Source organism: Chanodichthys erythropterus, chromosome 3 (genome assembly GCF_024489055.1).
Source record: "Chanodichthys erythropterus isolate Z2021 chromosome 3, ASM2448905v1, whole genome shotgun sequence".
NCBI classification, from domain to species: domain Eukaryota; kingdom Metazoa; phylum Chordata; class Actinopteri; order Cypriniformes; family Xenocyprididae; genus Chanodichthys; species Chanodichthys erythropterus.
The window spans coordinates 36,686,265-36,707,387 of NC_090223.1; the positions used below are offsets into that span (position 1 = coordinate 36,686,265).

The following is a 21,123-nucleotide window of genomic DNA, read 5'->3' on the forward strand; positions in this document are numbered from 1 at the left end:
ATGATGGTAGAATTTTCATTTTTGGGTGAACTATCCCTTTAATTAACATTATGAATTTTGCATCATCATTTTAATTTTGTAAAGAAAGAAAGCGCCGAAATGAGTTTTTGTGGGAATCAACAGTTTCCCAATGCTGCTGATTGAGCTTAACTTGGTAAAGGAATATTCCAGATTCAATAAAACTCACTTAAAATTACATGTACATATGTGAAAGATGCTTTCTTTAAATCCTAAATGTCTTAAATGTTGAGCACATGGCAGGTTGGCCGAACTAATAAACGTACAGGTAGTAAGATGGCACACAGTTTAAGTCATTGGGGGTCTTTTTGCACTGTGCTTAAAATATCTAAAGCAGCAGAGAAAACACACAACTAGAACTATCCAAAATTGATTTAATTTTAGAACAATAGCTAAAGGCCAGAACATAGATTTTTTTTCATAGAGAGGGGTAGCCATTTTGAACTCTGCATCACAGTCCACCAAACACTTTGTGTGTGTGTGTGTGTGTGTGTGTGTGTGTGTCTCTCTGAGAGTTCTTTGCTGGTTTCCTGTCACAGAGGAAGTGCCTCACCCAGCTGTGTTGCTCCCTATTGGCTCAGAGTCAGGAGAACAGTGATTTGGGGCTGATAGGGTGGCCGAGCGAGGGATAGATAGAGCGAGTCCGAAGCGAAGAGAGGGAGAAGCAGTCAGGACAGGTCAGAGGGTAGGCAGGAAGAAGAGCGTGCACAGCTAAATTAAGACCGACAAGATGAAGAGAGCAAGTGAAGGAGGGTGCAGACTCAAAAGCATATCATCTCTGCTAAAGAGGAAATAACTCTGAGGTAAGACATCTGAGAGCAGATGAAGCTTCAGAGAAGAAAAAGTTGTATAGTTGCACGGACAGATTTGTCGAGTATAATAAAAAGGCTTGAGAGTTTGTCAGCTTTGGATAACAAGGATGTTGCTGCAGAGAGGCTTTTTTTATGGTAACTACATTTAATTTCTTTACTGATATTCTCTATATGTGAAATGTATTGATGATGAACAACTTTGAGAGCTTTTGAACTTGTGTGGACTTTCCATGATACTGAACCCAGAATGTTTGCATGTTTCTTGATTTCACACTTATTTAATAACAGAGATTCAAGTACAATTCAGGTTTGTTCACTGCATACTTTAGTTTTCTTCTTCTTCTTTTAGGCTTTACTGACTGGCCTTTTCTATCAATCCTTATCCAAATTACTCAAATTTGCAAAGTTTGATTTCATAGTATGTTATGCCTCTATTTCTCTGTCTGACGGTCCATCTCTGTCTCTCCCAATCCTTGTACCAGTGTCTGATTTACTGATGACGCTGGACGGGGTTTGGGGGGGGTTGAGGGAGGACAAATGCTCCCCAACTTTCCTGTCATCAATATTACCAGTCACCAAAATAACTATTTTCTCAATGTTTTTTTTTTTTTTTCTTCCTGAAAATAAACCCTGTTTGGTAAAATACACACCTGAGTGGTTTTGTTTTTTAGTTGTTTCCTGTAAATTAATTTCATTTTTTCTCTTGAACTGTACTTTAGTGTCCATTTTTAGTCATAAAGTAGAATTTTGTTTTTAACACCATCATACAAGACAGATGAAAAATAGCCTAAATAAACTTTAAAATGGCAAAATAACACCAAAACTTCAGGAGTAAAATAACTTGTCGTGTTAAACACATGATATAGTATGTTTAATACACTAAAACGTTTCTTAATGTAGCAATTGAGCATACTGGAATTGAACCCTGTCCAATGGGAAAATGGAGCCGTCCCTCGTCCAGTGACATGCGCAGTGCGCACAACGTAAGTCGGTCATTCCGCAGGTCGGACTATTGACGCGTTAGTAGTAGTGAAACCGGTAAGCTGAAGCTCTGTTGGCTTCGACAGTGCAGTGGTATCTATAACATCGATATGAATCACCGCTCCAGACCTGATTTGATACATTGTGTGATCTGATTTACCTGTGAACTCTCCAATAACATCAGACACACAACTGACTTTTAACTCGTCTGAAGTTTAGCACAGTTCGCTGCTGACTGAGTCGCTCGTAAATGTATCTATTTTGTTTTTAGTGTCCGACTTTTAATAATATTGACTTTGTCCATGCGTTTTGTTGCTTTCTGTTTTTACGCGTCGCGACTCGGCTGATTTCCTTCGGACGCGGAGGAGGAGACATATTTACCAGGTATGAACGAGTAAACTTGTGCGCTTGAACTGTTGTAAGGCAGGTATTTTCTTCATCAAAGACAGTTGTCCTCTTATGACTGTGACTATTTGCTCGAATTCAGGTATAAGTAGCTAACTATTGTAAGCATTGTTATGTTAAAAAGAGTATATCACGAGTTGTGTCAGGTATCAAGAAATCTTGAATCTGGTGTGGCAGAATGAATGTAAAGAAGCTTAATTTATTTTAATCAATCATCCATTTACGTTTAATTACACTCTGACTGACATACACTCTGACTGACATACAAACAGCCTATCTAACCTATTGGTTGGATAGTAGCATAAAGTTACTTACAGACAAGCTAGACAACTAGAAATTTAGTTACAGATCTGGGTTAGTATTAAGTTGAAGATCTGGGGCTTAAGATATGACATGGTTACTAACAGGATTTTATATTTTGGATGTTACAGTAATATGCACTGGTGTGTAACTGGCAACATAAGAGTTGCATCACTACATGTGCTCAGTGTTGTAAAAACAAGAGCAGGGAACCACAGTCACATGATTACTCTGACAAGCTTCATCAATTACTAGCATTAAGCAATTGTGGAAAAAACATGCTTCATTTTTCATAAATGAATAAAATGCCATTTAAGCCAAGAACGTGTCATCAGTCTGACGTATTTGCAATGCAGAAAATTCCTCTTGTGAACTTGACCATGAATGTAAGTAGTAAACATGGCTCTGTAGCAGAAGCTGGGTGAACGTGTTTTCTTGCTTCTGCTGTGAAATCCACACTTGCATAGTTGGAAGCTGCTTAGAATTGATAAGGTATTGGGTAAGTGTGTACTATCAGACCGTAGATCACCTCTAATCCTACGATTAGCACAGTTAATGTGGTATATTTAATAATTCCAATCCTCACGCAATGTAATATTCCATACTTATTCCACATACAAAAATAGTAGTTTGGTATATTAGTTAAAGGGATAGTTCACCCCAGTGCATCCAAGATGTAGATGACTTTTTTTCTTCAGTCGAACGCAAATTGTGATTTTTAACTGCAACCGCTGCCGTCTGTCAGTCAAATAATAGCAGTAGATGGGAACTTCAACTATAACAGTAAATAAAACTTGCTTAGACAAATCAAAATTAAAACCTGCGGCTCGTGACGACACATTAATGTTCTAAGACATGAAACGATTGGTTTGTGCGAGAAACCGAACATTATTTATATAATTTTTACCTCTAATACACCACTATGTCCAACTTCGTTCAGCTTCCTGTTAGTGAAGTCAAAAAACGCGTTGTGATGACGGAAGTGATGTCTCGCCCATATACTTCAATGAGCGCGAGACATCACTTCCGTTGTCAGAGCGCGATCAGACCTCACTAGCCGGAAGCTGAACGAAGTTGGACATAGTGGTGTATTAGAGGTAGAAAATGATATAAATACTGTTCGGTTTCTCACACAAACCGATCGTTTTGTGTCTTAGGACATCAATGTGTCGTCACGAGCCGCAGGGTTTAATTTGGATTTGTCTATGGACGTTTTTTCGACTCTTATTGTTCAAGTTCCCAATCACTGCTATTATTTCACTGACAGACGGCAGCGGTTGCAGTTAAAAATCATAATTTGCGTTCGACTGAAGAAAAAAAGTCATCTACATCTTGGATGCACTGGGGGTAAGCAGATAAACCTCAAATTTTCATTTTTGGGTGAACTATCCCTTTAAAACACATTTTGTATCATTGATAATAAGTGTGTCATAAAAAATTAAACAGGGTCTAGGCTCATACAAGTGGCAAGATGAACAACATGTACAATGTGTCCGGTGTTTTGAGTTGTAAAACTGCCCTGGCCTGCATAACAAATAACAATAACATACCTACAGTGGAATTTACAAGGTCTGATGGGCCATAATAACCTGCAAAGTAGGATACACAGTGAATGAGAGAAATTATAGGAATGATGTTATGCTTTACAAAAAGAGTTGTTTGATTTTAGGCTTACATACCCAAAAATAAATAGGTTTTTCTTTTTCAATTGAACACACACACAAACACAAACAGGCGCACCTATCTTAGTGGGGTCTCTCCATAGGCGTAATGGTTTTTATACTGTACAAACCGTACTTTCTATCCCCCTACCCTACCCCTATCCCTAAACCTAACCATCACAGGAAACATTCTTCATTTTTACATGTTCAAAAAAACATCTTTTAGTATGTTTATTAATCCATTTCCCTCGTGGGGACCGCTGGCTGGACCCCACAATGTAGGTGATCTCAGGTTTTTATTACGTTGTGGGGCCATTTGGTCCCCACGATGTAATATAAACAAGAACACACACACACACACACACACACACACACATATATATATATATATATATATATATATATATATATATATATATATTAGTATAAATTTGTGCTGACTGAATAGTTGTCAAAAAAAACAACAACCAAGGGCCAAGTTTAATCCAGTAATAAAGCATCATAGCACCAAAGTGGCACATCTGTCGGTGACATGTATATATTGCATTTATAATGCAGCCAAAGAAAAAAAAAAAAAAAAAAAAATATATATATATATATATATATATATATATATATATATATATATATATATATATATATATATATATATATATATATATATATATATAATTAATATAATATAATATAATATAATATAATATAATATAATAATATAAAAACTGGTCTTCATTGATAATTTTAAGTTACTTGAATGCATTTACAATTAAAATTATATAGATTTATGCTGCTGATATTATTGAAAACCCTACTTGGAGTGCACTGTATAGGCCTATACACACATGGTTGATACTATGTTAAATAATCCAAGGATTTAATGATATTATTAGAAAATCAATGTGTTTTTTGTTTCTGTTGAAGTGCTGAGCTTGTCATCATGTTTGAGGTGTTGGTAAAGGCTATACGTGACGTAGATAAAATATCTGAGGTAAACTGACTGGAACTTCCAGCTCTTATTCTGTGTTTTTTTATTCTTTGTATGTCACTTGTTATACTTTCACTTCCTTCAAGTATCCACTATGAATTAAGGTACTACTCACTTCTCTTTACATGGGATGGATCAGTGGTTGTTTTTAATACACAAACATACAAAGTGTACATTGATATTTGAGGCTCTGGTTTAGTTTAACTTGTGGACTTGTTCAGCAGTACATTATAATTGTGGACTGGTGGTTTGTATCGTTGTGTAATCTGAAAGTGTTCTCTCTGTCTCACAGTTCTCTCTCTGTCTCAGCGATGGCAGACGTGGTGGCCAGGCCTGCATCCCCCTCTCCGTCTATCTCTCTCCTGGAGATTAAAGCGGAGACTCGGATGGTGCTGAAGTCTTTCCTGCGTCACTCGCTCTCGATTCCTCCTGATGAAAGGCCTGGAAGGATAGGAGGAGAATACAGAGACCCACACAAATACAGGTGACACAAATCATTCAATCACATACAGAATGTAAAACAACTCCATTTCAGAGAAATTTTGTAAATATCATCTTATTTTATTAGACTATGGTGCTTTTAATTCCTTCCTTTAATTCCAAAAATAAAAAATTATGTCATTAATTACTCACCCTCATGTCGTTCCACACCCTTAAGACCTTCGTTAATCTTCAGAACACAAATTAAGATATTTTTGATGAAATCAGATGGCTCAGTGAGGCCTGCATTGACAGCAAGTTAATTAACATTTTCAAATGACGTATTTAAAACTGTTCATGTAACTATAGTGCATTGACAGCAAGATAATTAACACTTTCAATGCCCAGTGGAAAAGTTGAGTCTGATATTCAAAGATGGATGTGTCTGCCTTGTGCCTTCATCACCATCTGCCCAAATATCGACAATCAAAATTTATATTTTGCCCCGCATTAATTTTATTAGCTCTATGCTTCTTCTCCCCCACCAGTAAATGATTGGAAAAAGCTAGATTCTTTACTGATAAAATATATTTGGAATGGGAAGCGTCCCCGCATCAAGTGGTCTAAACTTCAAAGAAGTGAAATAAAAGGTGGATTGGGCTGCCCTAATTTTAAATGGTATCATTGGTCCTTTATCCTGCACTCACGAAATGGTTTGATCCTAGTTCACAGTCTTCATGGAAACAATAGAAAAAAGTATTCTAACGTTAAATTACATAAATGGAGAGGATTCAATCCTGGATTGTCGAGACTTAATTGAAAGATTTAATTGAAAATTGAATTTACCTCGGCATAGTTAAATAACAAGAGTTCAGTACATGGAAATGACATACAGTGAGTCTCAAACTCCATTGTTTCCTCCTCCTTATATAAATCTCATTTGTTTAAAAGACCTCCGAAAAACAGGCGAATCTCAACATAACACAGACTGTTACGTAACAGTTGGGATCATTAATATGTACGCCCCAATATTTGCATATGCCATTGCCAGCTCATGTTCAAGGCATTACACAAGGCAGCATTAACGTCTGGATCTGCACAGATTAATCATCAGACTAGGTAAGCAAGCAAGAACAATAGCGAAAAATGGCAGATGGAATGATAATAACTGACATGATCCATGATATCATGATATTTTTAGTGATATTTGTAAACTGTCTTTCTAAATGTTTCGTTAGCATGTTGGTAATGTACTGTTAAATGTGGTTAAAGTTACCATCGTTTCTTACTGTATTCATGGAGACAAGACTGTCGTTATTTTCATTTTTAAACATTTGCAGTCTGTATAATTAATAAACACAACTTCATTCTTTATAAATCTCTCCAACAGTGTGTAATGTTAGCTTTATCCACGGAGCACTATCAAACTCATTCAGAATCAAATGTATCATCCAAATAAATATCATTCTTATGCGATTAGACATGCTGCATGACGAACACTTTGTAAAGATCCATTTTGAGGGTTATATTAGCTGTGTGAACTTTGTTTATGCATTGATAGAGTCGAGAGCTCGGGAGGGGGTGGAGCATGCGAGCAATTAAAGAGGCAGCAGCCCGAATCGGCGCATTTCTAATTATGCCTCAAAATAGGCAATTAAAAAAATTAGTTAAAAAAAATCTATGGGGTATTTTGAGCTGAAACTTCACAGACACATTCAGGAGACACCTTAGACTTATATTACATCTTTTGAAAACACGTTCGATGGCACCTTTAACATTTCACATAACACTTTATTTTTAGATTTTAATTTACGTGCCGTGTTAAAAGCCCATAAAGGTACCTTGGGGTAAAAACCTTCAAACTCACCCAGTGGTGAACTGGATTTGCAATGCACCAAGCACAGGAACTGTTTCATATTTTTATTTTTGCTTTTTAAATCTTAATACAGATAAGGTCCCTAAAGCCAGAGCTTGGTTATCGGATCTGAACACTTCTAATAGAATCATCGAATGGGATACAGTGTATACAGTGTGGGATAAGACATTCCATGCATCCACAAACACTAACCACACAGGGCATATTTAACTACGTGTATACGACATGCTATTGGTCTATCACCCCACACGTATTGTAATTTTGGTGGACTGGTTGCCTGGACACTTTGATGCATATGCTTTGGGACTGTCCTGACATGCATAAATTCTGGGATATGGTGCTTGATGTGTTGTACAAAGCTTCTAGGATTCTTTTTCCCAAAGATCCTGTTATTTTATTGTTGAATGACAACTCTCAATTTGTGAGAAATTATGGAAATTTTGGCTAGCTGCCATGACTGCTGCAAAGAAACTACTTGTTCAGCGTTGGAAAACACCTCATGACGTTTCCTCTAAGCATTGGCTGCATTCTTTACTGGAGATACTATATCTGGAACTGTCATTTGCACGGACTAATCACACTAAACCTGTATCTTTGTCTAGGTGGAAGAATTGGAAAACTACAAAGAAATTTTAGATACTTAATCTGCAGCTACTGCTTCTGCTGTTATAATTATTGTTACTATTTTATATTTTTATTTATTTATGTATTATTACTTTTATTTATTTTAAATTCCATTTTATTTATATAAATATATGTATGTATGTCTGTCTGTCTGTCTTGTTTCTATCTTGTATCATGTTTATCCGTCTAAGTCCAAAATGTTCTGTAGGTTTTCTAAAAAATAAAAAAAAACACTGAATTACACTTTCAGATGCCCATAAAGCTACTAAAGACGTATTTAAAACAGTTCATGTGACTACAGTGATTCAACCTTAATGTTGAACACTGCTTAATGAAGCTTCAAAGCTTTACGAATCCTTTGTTTCAAATCAGTGGTGCAAACTGCCAATCGTTCACGTGATTTTGGCAGTTTGATACATGCTCTGAACCACTGATTAGAAACAAAAGATTCGTAAAGATTCGAAGCTTCATGAAACAGTGTTTTGAAATCGCCCATCACTAGATATTGCTGAAAAGTTTTTTTTTGTTTTTTTTGGCGCACAAAAAGTATTCTCGTCGCTTCATAACATTAATGTTGAACCACTGTAGTCACATGAACTGTTTTAAATACATCATTTGAAAATGTTAATTATCTTGCTGTCAATGGCGGCCTCACTGAGTCATCGGATTTTATCAAAAATATCTTAATTTGTGTTCTGAAGATGAATGAAGGTCTTACAGGTGTGGAACGACATGAAGGCGAGTAATTAAAGACAGAATTTTCATTTTTTGGGTGAACTAACACTTTAAATTGTTTTAAGACTATAATCATTATAATCACTTATAATCATTATATCTTTTAACCTAGTTTTCTCCATGACAAAAAAGCAGTGAAAGGCAAACAAATCTGCCCTTAAACAGTGACTTTATCCTAAAGCAGTTTTAAGAAGTTGATTCTTAAAAAAAGAGTCCAGAGCTTTTTGTTGAGTGAACTTGAGTGTAATGTGACTGTAATAAGATTAGGACAGGATTTATCTGCTTTATGGATTTATGGCATTTTGAACTCTGTAACTCTATAAATTGGCATGTGTCGTAATTTAAGAAAGTATTAACTACAAGAGGATTTGGTAGAAATACTGTCCCCCAGTTTCTCAGACAAGGCTTAAGCAGCTAGTCCCAGGCTAAATGCATGTTTGAGCTGTTTTAACTGAAAACAACATGTACTGACATATCCTAAAATATGTCAGTGTCATTGTTTTGTCTCAGATACTTAAATATCCTAATTGAACTAAGACATAATCCTGGTTTGGGCCTGTCTGTGAAACCAGGCTATTCTAAAAGATTTTTTTTATGCTATTCTAAATGATTAAGGAGAAGCTAGTCCATCTGATCACTCTTCATCTATTCACAGATGAATCTTTCTGTTCATCTGTCAATCCTTAATAATTATTTGAAAATATAAACTTCTTCTTCCTTCACTTTTGGGACAATTCTTCCAGGATAATAACTTCATTTATTCAGTGGTCCAGGGGAACTTTTAGTGGTCAAGTCATCTTACTTTATCAATTATGTCAATCTTTATTATATAAACATGCAAATTTATAAAATTGCTGATGTAAATGTGATTAAAAACAAAAAAAATCTTGTGCATTTAATAATGTGGAAATGACCAATGTTTCTCTTTCTCTCACTTCCCATTTTTAGTGCCTCTACAAAAGATAAGATGAGGAAAGATGCCAACGAATGGGACTCTTTGGATGAGGAGATCAGTGCCGCAGAGGAGAAGAAACACGGAATTAAAAATTTCATGAAAAGAAGACTGAGAACCCGTTCGTCCACAATTCGCCATGATAAGAAAGAAGGTAGCACTGATCCAAGTCCAAACAACAGCCTGGAGAAGCAGAGTCAGTCGGGCCAGTCTGACAAGCCATCGACGAATGGAACACACAGTTTACCCAGAAAAATGGAGGTAACCCCCCTCCCCCCTTTACACCACAAATTAATAACAGAGCAACTTAGAATATGTGTAATTTTTTTGCTTAAAAAAAAAAAAATCTACAGTGTGATAATCACAAGCGTTACATTTTTAAAATTTCTGCTCTGTTCAGTTATAGGCTCCTACTTTTCAGCTGTGCTTCTGCAACACTTCTACTTGTGCTCATGTTGCTAGTGTGTAGCCTTTAATAAGGGCACCAAAATAAACATGCATTGCCGATACATGCTGTGTGAAACAGGCAAACACTATTTATATCTGTAGAGAGACCAAAATCTGCTCTTGTTTCATCTGGGGCATGGACTGCAAAGATAATGGTTTCAGTATTAAGAATTTCCTGACCAGTCAAGAAGCCTAAATGTACTTATTTTTCATTTCTTCTTCCTTAACATTGTGTTTTAATATTACTCTTCAGAGCTTGTTAATGAGAACATTTTCCTTTTAGGAAGAGATATGCGCTCCATCCTCTGCGTCTGAAGAGGAAGGCGACAGAAAATCAGGGGACAGAAATAAGAAAAAGAAGAAAAAACTGAAAATATCTGATATACTCAAAAAAGTGTCTTTTAAAAAAGAAGAGCCTCGTCCTCGGCGTCCAACCACACTGCCTTTAATAGATCCTTCAGATGGTCCACAATCTGGGGAGCATCCTGCTTCACCGTGTAAGTTTCAGACGTAAAAGATATACATCTTGTTTTTGGCTAAAGAAGTTGAGACACAGAAGGCACTGTCAGGAATGTGTTCTTGATTGTCATGTCTTATTATGCCTATAAATACTCTACTTTTCAAAAATCGATGTAATATTTTTTTCTCAGCACATCCTCCTGAGTTTTATAACGGTGTGGCAGATACTTTGGACAGAATTGCACAGAAACACAGTGTGAAAAAGAAATCCCCCGTTAAACCAGAGCCTGTGCCAAGTCCACCCAAAGGTAGATATAAACTGATTCAAAACTTGTTTATGACCTGACGAATTTATAATTTTATCATAATGCATGAAGTAGATACATTTTCAGTGGAATATCAAAGCAAGAGCAGACCTGTTGTGTTGTCACATCTTGCTGTGTGCTGTTGTAACATGTTTAGTGCTTTAAAGGGTTAGTTCACCCAAAAATTAAAGTTCTGTCATCATTTACTCACCCTCAAGTTGTTCCAAACCTGTATGATCGTCTTTGTTCTGTTGAACACAAAGGGAGATATTTTGATGAAAGTTTGTAACAAGGCCGCTTTGGGGCACCATTGACTACTATTGAAGTCAATGGTGCCCCAAATATCTTCCTTTGTGTTCAACAGAACAAAGACATTTATACAGGTTTGGAACAACCTGAGGGTGAGTAAATGATGACAGAATTTTCATTTTTGGGTGAACTATCCCTTTAACAATAGCTTATTGTATAATGGGCTGATGGTCCGGCAGAGGTTTTTTGAATTGTTTGAAGATTAGGTTACACTTCTTCTTTTTGTTCACAGTAAATGACAAAGAAGCTGTGGTTCAACAGCTCGTTCAGATATTGACTACAGAGGGGGATGTCATTAACGACAAGGTAATGATGCTTGATCTAAATTCGCCATTCTTAAAAAATTTTTTTTTTTTTTTGGTATCCTACTTGGATATAGAGTGAACTTGGCTCTTAAAGCAGCTCTTGGTTCCTTATCGTAAAGACTTAATAGCATTAAAACATTTAATAAATCTTGTGTTTTTGACCATTTATGGTCATGAAAAGTGGTTATTTTCAGTTGCTGCCTTGGGTTTATTGTTGTTAGTCACTGTTTATCATTGTTAATTGTTGTTTAATGTTGTAGATAAACGGCAACCCCTTCCTGCGGTCCACCCTGACTCGCCTCTCCTACCCATCTTTTGCCAAACTCCTTGACACGTACGCCAGTCAGAGTGAAGAACCTCCCGTTCCTGCACCAGTAAGCCCTACGCTGCGCCGTCTCGCCATAACCATGGATGTGTCACGTCGAGTCGTGACAGCAACTGGAGTTCAGCGTCTGACAGGCTATGCTGAACGCTACATGGAAAACTTTGCACCATGGGTGAGGAGCCACGGAGGATGGGTGAGCATTTTTTGCTGTCTACATTTAACTTTTCCTGTCTCTCTGGAATATTCATCTGTTGTTTTCTTCCAGAAGGGGGCAGAGTTGTATCATTTTTTTTTTGTGTGTCTTCTTCCACAGGATAAAATTGCACAATTGGATGAGGTCCTAGAGTTTGATTGACCTTGGACCTTTTCAACCTTATTAACTCTGAATCATGTAGCATGACCTCTGTGAGGCGAAGAAGAAGAGAAGAACCAGCCAACTGGGGAACTGACACTACTTGATTAGAAAGATGTATTTATTCTTTTGTATTTTGGATGTTTTAAAAATTTTTATGTGCCATTTTATACCGAAATACATGATGACAATCATCTACTGTTGTATTGCATTCTTTTTTTATTTGTAATGATCTTAATAGATGTTAATATAGTACAGACCGTTGGTTTAGTATAACAAATCATCAACTCTTAAACATTTGATTTCCATTTGTAGGAAATTCACATCGATTGCATGTTCATTGCAAGCAGTTATTTAACAAAGAGTGCAATAATACTTGGATTTACTTTTTCCACCTACTGTATACATTCACTTTATATTCATTTAATCTTCTTTTGCAAAGTACAAATTCATTATTTAGCCTTTTATCTGGTAAATCAATTTAGCTGAGATTTAACAGAGCTTCTTCCTAAGTAGAGCAGCACTGTAATCTATGTGCACATGCATATCACATCCAGTATCGCTAATAGGCAAGTCCATTTAAATGTTCATTACATATTCAGAATGGGGCGAAGGAAGGGTCAGTCCATGTATTTTTCTGCTCGTAGGATTTGGCAGTACATCAGCATGGAGAACAACAAAGCAAGAATCTGGAGGGAGAAAATGCAGTGGCATAATATCTGAGTGCATGCAGAGCTTGAATTAATATAATAAACAGGCTACACCAGATATGTGAGATTCAAAGTACCTGAACGATTCCAATACAAACTCCAAACCCAAGCACTGAGGTGATGTTAGCCAGAAGCCAGTCCTTGGCCTTCTCATAGCACGGCTAAAACACATTAAAAACAGTTCATTATTCATTCATTTTTTTGGATCATTATCTCAAAAGTTTATTTTGAGATCATTATCTCAAAATCAACCCCGACGTAGTAATCAGGTTCTCGGTTTAATTTGCGGTAATGACTGGCAAGAAGTTCATCTTGCTTATCACATGGCCTGTTATACAATTGTTATAAATAAACGCAACAATTTAGCTTAGTAAAGTCTTATAATGTTTTTGAAAGACAACAAGTCTGCATTTATTTGATCACAAATACAGTAAAAATAGTAATATTGTGAAATATTTTACAATTTAAAATAACTATTTGAATATACTTTGATCATAATAATTCAGGAAATACTTAAAATGACAGTGTTTTTCTGTAAAATGTTTAATGAATAATTCTGAAAAGCTTTTTGCACTTTATTTAAGTTAGGATATTTTATTTACATTATTTTTTATAGCGTGAGCAATGCTGTCAACTGTCCCTTTGCGCCATCTGGTGGTGATTTCTCGAATTATCGCCATTTTTGTAATTTTACATACATTTGTATGTAATTTAAGAAAATACATTAGAAACAATACAGTGAAGTCTTTGTACAGATAATAAGAATTACAGTAATTTGTCACTAATGGCATAATATTACTTAAAATAGCAGCTGAGATGTTATTTTTTCAGATTGTAATTTTAGTATTTTAATTTAGTACTTAGATTTTGAGTACAATTTAAAATAAAGTTATTTTCCATACAATTAGGAATTTTTTACAGTGTACATTTTACAGTGTAATTTATTCAATTGATGACAATTTTCAGCATCATTACTCCAGTCTTCAGTGTCATATGATCCTTCAGAAATCATTCTAATATGATGATTTGATACTCAAGAAACATGTATTATTATGATCAGTGTCGAAAACAGTTGTGCTGCTTAATATTTTTTTGGAAATGGTGATACATTTTTTCCCAGGATTCTTTAATGAATAGAAAGTTCAAAAGAGCAGCATTTATTTAAAATAGAAATCTTTTGCAACATTATAAATGTATGTATGGTAAGTTTTCATGAATTTAATACTTTCTTGCTGAATATTAATTTCTATTTTAATCTTACTGACCCCCCAGTATTTAATGTAGAAAAAAAATATGTGAGATGAAAGAGACTGCAAGTGATACAGGAGGCATGAAATAGCTGCAGGTTGACCAATCAGAATAAAGTATTTCAAAGAGCATTAACATATCAGATGCATGTAGGGTTTCTTCCGGCCTTCATTTTACATTAAGCATGTGGTTGCAATTTCCAACAGACCAACAGATTTAGGAATGTGTGGTACTTAGCTGACCCCACGACCCCAGAAATGACCTGACCTCTTCCCAGTGATGGCAGTTTCCACCGTTATCCCTGCAGCAAGACACAGGAAGTTTTCCATTGTCTGTTATATTGTGCCAGTCGGTGTGGTTGCTCACGCCACAGCACTTGAACTGAAGGAAACAGAATCCATGAATTATACTGAAGAATCTCAGCCTTCATGTTTGTGACAGTTATAAACCCAACTCACAATCTTCTGCATGTTGTCCCAGGAATTTTTTAGCCCTCCATTTTTTTCATAGTCATTCATTCCCTCTCTTAGGTCATCCTTAGCCTTTTTGTCTAACTAAATGGACAAAACAGAGAGAAGCGGATAAACAGGAAGTAAGAAGGCAAAGTGTTTTCCTGAAAGGAAAGGCTGAAATATTTGCAAGGCTCAGACATTATTCTCTTACCTCTTCATGATACACACTTAAAACCACAATCAGCGTCACTTCTATCATGACTAGAAACAGGAGGATCACAAAAAACTGAAAGAACAAGAAAGAACTATTAGAGCACACGAATGACAACAATATATTTAAAAACAGACATGGTGTATTATGTCAGGATTCCCATGTAGGAAGAAAAATATATAAATATTTGTAATATCTCATTTGTTTCTCTAAGGCAGCAATGAGGTTAAAAAAAGCAACTTTTGCTTCTTCTGCTTTTCAGATTTTTTTCCTGAAAAGTCTCATTCTGGTCGCAAATTTGCCAAGGTCAATTAAATTCCTTCAATTTGAACTAAAATATTTCTCATCAAACACTAGTCCAAATTATCTGAACTGTGCTATAGACACAAATCTGTCTCCTCTCTTTTTTCCCTGTAGGCTAAGGAGAAACATCAGGTGAGGATGATACTTGAAATTCTTTATATTCCAAATAAAAATTGACATTAAATTGAAATTATTTAATTATGTACTTATAAATTACATAAACATACTAGTCTTCAAAATGATGTATTTGGAAAGTCTCTTTTATTGCCTACACGCCGCGAAGATACGGAAGAGGATTAGGGCCAAGCAATAATAAAAAAATAAAACCATCTCGAGATTAAAGTTGTTAAATTTCGAGAAAAAAGTCGAGATAAAATGTTGAGAATAAAGTCATTAAATTTCGAGAAAAAAGTCGAGAAGTCATTAAATTATGAGAAAAAAATGTCTTTAAATTACGAGAACAAATTCGTTAGATTACGAATTTGTTCTCATAATTTAACGACTTTTTTTCTCGAAATTTAACAACTTTAATCTCGAAATGGTTTTATTTTTTTTATTATTGCTTGGCCCTAATCCTCTTCCGTACTACAGAGCGCGACGGTGCGCGCGGCAAAATAAAAGTGACGTCGTGCTTACCAAGGCTGCATAGAGCAGAAACTATTTAAATATTATTACATTTAAAAATAACTGTTTTCTATCTGAATATATTTTAAAATGTAATTTTAATCCTGTGTGATGGCAACGCTAAATTTTCAGCAGCCATTACTCCCGTCTTCACGTGTCACGTGAGGGCAGTTTCCACATGTGTTTTACAGATGTCAGGTGTCAGGTAGGATCCAGGTACCACCTTACCGTCATCAATAGACACTTCTGCTCTTTTAGAGCACCAAGGCATCCGAGAAACCCTGTTACCATGGTGACGCCCCCAGCAACAAGCAGCAGGTTGGCCGCGGAGAGTGAAGGGAAGGACAGCGGTAGAGATGAAAACTCTGACTGTGTGAAGGCGAGCCACACCCCAACACCAAATAAACCACATCCTCCCAACTGCAAAAACAAGCAGGTAAAGAAAAATCATGTTCTCATAATAAGTGACTTCGCATCAGTTTAAAGCAGGTCATTCTAAATAACTGCATGGCCTTCATAAACATAATGGGCTAGTACTGAACGTACCTGCATATTCTTACATATTTTGTACATATTTATTGAACAGATGTTATACACTTCTCGAATTTTAACCACTAGGTATCATCAGGGCTTGACATTAACACCCATCAAACCACCAAATGCGGGTGGATTTCAGCAGTCACTCCTACTAGCCACACTGACTGGTTGAATATTATAAATAATATAGGTTATACATTTTCAATTGTAGACTTTTAAAAGTGCATCTGAAATAATAAACTGTGCAATGCAGTGTTGTCAAAAAAAATAAAAAAATAAATAAAAAATTTATATTCCGGAAATGTTGGGACATTTTTTAAATTTGAATGAAAACTAAAGACTTTCAAATCACATGAGCCAATATTTTATTCACAGTAGAACATAGATAACAACAAATGTTTAAACTGAGAAATTTTACAATTTTATGCACAAAATGGGCTCATTTCAAATTTAATGCCTGCTACAGGTCTCAAAATAGTTGGGACGGGGGCATGTTTACCATGGTGTAGCATCTCCTCTTCTTTTCAAAACAGTTAGAAGACGTCTAGGCATCGAGGTTAGGAGTTTCTGGAGTTTTAGTGTTGGAATTTGGTCCCATTCTTGCCTGAAACAGGTTTCCAGCTGCTGAAGAGTTCGTGGTCATCTTTTGTTTAATGATGCGCCAAATGTTTTCTATAGGTGAAAGATCTGGACTGCAGGCAGGCCAATTCAGCACCCGGACTCTTCTACAACAAAACCATGCTGTTGTAATAGCTGTAGTATGTGGTTTTGCATTGTCCTGCTGAAACACACAAGGCCTTCCCTGAAATAGACGTCGTCTGGAGGGGAGCATATGTTGCTCTAAAACCTTTATATACCTTTCAGCATTCATAGTGCCTTCCAAAACATGCAAGCTGCCCGTACCGTATGCACTTATGCACCCCCATACCATCAGAGATGCTGGCTTTTGAAATGAACGCTGATGACACGCTGGAAGGTCTCCCTCCTCTTTAGCCCGGAGGACATGGCGTCCGTGATTTCCAACAAGAATGTCAAATTTGGACTCGTCTGACCATAGAACACTTTTCCACTTTGAAACAGTCCGTTTTAAATGAGCCTTGACCCACAGGACACGACGGCACTTCTGGACCATGTTCACATATGGCGTCCTTTTTGCATGATAGAGTTTTAGTTGGCATCTGCAGATGGCACAGCGGATTGTGTTCACGACAGTGGTTTCTGGAAGTATTCCTGGGTCCATTTAGTAATGTCATCGACACAATCATGCCGATGAGTGATGCAGTTTCGTCTGAGGGCCCGAAGACCACGGGCATCCAATAAAGGTCTTCGGCCTTGTCCCTTACGTAAAGAGATTTCTCCAGTTTCTCTGAATCTTTTGATGATATTATGCACTGTAGATGATAAGAGTTGCAAAGTCTTTGCAATTTGACGTAGAGGAACATTGTTTTTAAAGTATTCCACAATCTTTTTATGCACTCTTTCACAGATTGGAGAGCCTCTGCCCATCTTTACTTCTGAGAGACTCTGCCTCTCTAAGACATCCCTTTTATAGCTAATCATGTTACAGACCTGATATCAATTAACTTAATTAGTTGCTAGATGTTCTCCAAGCTGAATCTTTTCAAAATTTCTTGTTTTTTCAGCCATTTGTTGCCCCAGTGCAAACTTTTTTGAGACCTGTAGCAGGCATCAAATTTGAAATTTAGTGGATAAAAGTGTAAAATTTCTCAGATTAAACATTGTTATGCTATCTATGTTCTATTGGGAATAAAATATTGGCTCATGTGATTTGAAAGTCTTTTAGTTTTACACAAACAATGTTGGAGACAAATTGTTGAATAACAGTCATTATTTTTGGTTTGTTTTTTTCACACAAAAAAGTATTCTTGACACTTCATAAAATTAAGGTTGAACCACTGCAGTCACATGGACTATTTTAATGATGCCTTTAGTACCTGTCTGTGCCTTGACAGTGGTAAATAAATAGCTCTCGGATTTCATCAAAAATAATTTAATTTGTGTTCTGAAGGTGAATGAAGGTCTTACGGGTGTGGAACGACATGAGGGTGAGTAATTAATGACAGAAATTTAATTTTGGGGTGAAATAACCCTTAAAGTCAACATAAACACGCATGTGTAACAGTATAATGAATCTGTGCGTCAGGTCTTAAAGTGACAGAAGCCTAATATACCTGCTGCCAAATTATGAGATGATATTAAAAATTCCTATATTTTTGCCCATGATATCGATGTCAAAATTGTGGACAATGAAAATGCTGAGTGGCTAGTAACGTTGGAAATCAAGTGGCTGGTGAGCAAAAAAGTTAATGTCAAGCCCTGCTAGTCATCATACACTTGCTGAATTTAAGTTGTGAAAACTGGCTGAGTGAATGATTCAATGCCTCGTTCAGTGATTCGATTTCAGTCCACCACTGTGTGTTGCTTGGAGACCTTTGATAGCTGATTCTGTTAATTTGGTCTTTGTTGGGACCCCTTTTGATGGAGAAGCAAAAATGGATGAAGTATTTGTGTAAGTTACTCAGTATTTTTGTTTGTTTACTGAACTGGTGTATAAAAGCAATTATAGTTAAACTTGTGAATCTTGTTTGTCTGATTTTGAATATCATCAGAGCAACATCACTCTCTTGCTCGTGTGTTCAGTGGCAGAAAGAATCTTATACGGGTTTGATGAATATGGTGATATACAGTATCAATGTACAGTAGATCCACAAATTGCCAAACTGATATTCAACAGAAGCCTGAAACAGAACTAACCCAAAAGATGAGGTTGAAGATAAACATGAGGTACTTCACACAGCAGAGGCAACCTCGTGACCCAGACATTCTGCAAGAAAGAAGGAAGACAGGAATACAGTCACCAAATTACGACATAAACGTACTGTGTGTGCTTTTAACGTGTGTAATCACACTTTCCTGAACTGTAGCATGGAGAGGAAGTGCTGTTTCCAGGCAGGAAGAAACCACCCTTGTGTTGTACTGCTGATAGCATTAACTAGAAAGCCATTATGTTCCATGACTGAAACATGTACCTACTCATGTAAGACCTCTCTTATACTTTAAGCTCAAAGAATATTGTGGACGTCGATATGTGCCACTTCATATTCCATGGCTGAAGGCAACATAATCATGATTGGTGGTTATTTTTCTCTTTTTGTTCCACAGAATGTGGCCCACAAGTGACCACAGAGCATATTATGGGACAAAATGTAAACATATAAGCCCCCTAAAAGTTAGGCAGCACATGGATTTATGATCTGATTTCAGTGGAATGTCAGTAATGGTTCTGGAAATTGCCACCATATGTATGTGTGATTTAAAATGGAGTTCTTAAAATATGAGATCACATAGAAACATAATCATACATTTAGTTTCTTGTGATTATATATGCTTAGAAAAAAGTTAAATTAGCTTTATCCGCTTTTTTTTTTTATTATTCAACTTTTTATCAATTCTGCCATAAAATAATTTTTCGGACTGGAATGAAAAACACAAATGATCCTCTATGTCAGTAAATCACTGGTTTGCATAAAACTCATTGTGAACAACATTTGTAATTTTTTTCTCTAGTCTGCTTCAGTAATGATCACAAATTTCTATATTTAATATTCTAAAATTTACATTAAACATGAAATCCAGTATAGTTGCTTTACCTTTTTTAGGTGGAGACAGAAAAAAGTGACTGACAGGCAATAGAAAGGTTTCCAGAAAAAGAGTTGAGTTTTCACTGTGTCCTGAATCCAAAGCTTCCTGTATTGTCTTTTTGTAGTTTCGTACTGATGAAGTTCATGGGATCTTGCTTTATTTATTCATTGACTGATATTTTCCATCGCAGACGTGATTCCTTCAGTTCTTCAGGGTGTTAATAACTCTTGATAAGTAAAAAAAAAAACCTTAAAGGCTTCTGTGAAGTGATGAACTTGAAATGTTGGTCTTGTAGTTTCCAGGCACACAAAATTCTTCTCAAGCTTTTCTTTCTTTCTTTTTTGTTTAATTCCTTCAGACTCTTACATTTCTGTCTAGGATTACTTATGGCATTACAAAAAAAAAACCCAGTTTCTTTTTTTTTAAAGGTCACACAAACAACGTCAAAATATTTATTTGCTTGTTAGTTTGTTCCCGCAACCTTAATTGCTAATTCCCGGTTGTCTTTGTCTTTCTATCTTTTCTGTCAGCTATTTACCTCCCTCTCTTGTTCCAAATAACTTCCAGATGTAGTTATCAGCCCTCCCCTCTGACTCTTTCCCTCTCTCCTCCTCCCGCTGGTCTCTAGAGAATCCATTCTTTTCCAAAACCCTCCTCTCCTGAATCTTTCTCCCTCCCTCTTTCTTTTGGTTTTGTCCAAACAATCCTGATGGATGTGGCCAGCAGACACACATTTGAGGCTTTGCAGTCCTCTGTGTGTCCAGTTTTGTTTAGTCTTTAGATCTTTAATCTAGTAAACACACTACTAACCCTTTGTAGAACTCTCAGAAACACCTTTTTTTGTTATAAACATTTGTAGTTAAAATCATCCATGTCTCAGTGTACTGTATGTTCCCATATGGTAAACATTATTTCACCAAGTACAACATATTCTTGGATCAACATTATGTTCATGTCAAGTTTAGGTCGACAGGGTTAGGTCCTTCTACATCAGTGTTATTCACCTATCATTTTCCACTGATTTTAGGAATAAGTTGTGAAGTTTAGTGAAGGATGGAAAAAGAGAAAGTTGGTAATCTTGCCAGAAGCTCCATCTGGTGGTCA

The 21,123-nt window shown here is 36.2% G+C and overlaps 2 protein-coding genes across 5 annotated transcripts; one reads left to right on the forward strand and one right to left on the reverse strand.

Annotated features, from left to right (window-relative positions):
* Positions 1-665: 665 nt before the first annotated feature.
* On the forward strand, positions 666-12,388 carry bcl2l12 (BCL2 like 12). Of its 4 annotated transcripts, none has more exons than XM_067382025.1 (8): positions 666-965; positions 5,472-5,646; positions 9,766-10,030; positions 10,500-10,713; positions 10,867-10,983; positions 11,522-11,595; positions 11,855-12,112; positions 12,233-12,388. In XM_067382025.1, the coding sequence occupies exons 1-8, from the start codon at positions 938-940 to the stop codon at positions 12,272-12,274; spliced, it is 1,173 nt and encodes a 390-aa protein (XP_067238126.1). In that variant the 5' UTR covers positions 666-937; the 3' UTR covers positions 12,275-12,388. The 4 variants fall into 4 exon arrangements, with proteins under 4 accessions (XP_067238126.1, XP_067238125.1, XP_067238128.1 ...); XM_067382024.1 differs by having other exon boundaries at positions 5,455-5,646; positions 12,233-12,372; XM_067382027.1 differs by lacking the exon at positions 666-965 and adding an exon at positions 1,609-2,195.
* Positions 12,389-12,472: 84 nt separating this feature from the next.
* On the reverse strand, positions 12,473-20,599 carry tspan4b (tetraspanin 4b). The gene is made up of 8 exons (XM_067382037.1): positions 20,028-20,599; positions 19,132-19,201; positions 16,048-16,239; positions 14,893-14,967; positions 14,688-14,783; positions 14,497-14,610; positions 13,059-13,142; positions 12,473-12,960 (listed from the first exon to the last, which is right to left on the reverse strand). Exons 2-8 carry the CDS (start codon positions 19,198-19,200, stop codon positions 12,892-12,894), a joined length of 699 nt encoding a protein of 232 aa, XP_067238138.1. The 5' UTR covers position 19,201; positions 20,028-20,599; the 3' UTR covers positions 12,473-12,891.
* Positions 20,600-21,123: the final 524 nt, after the last annotated feature.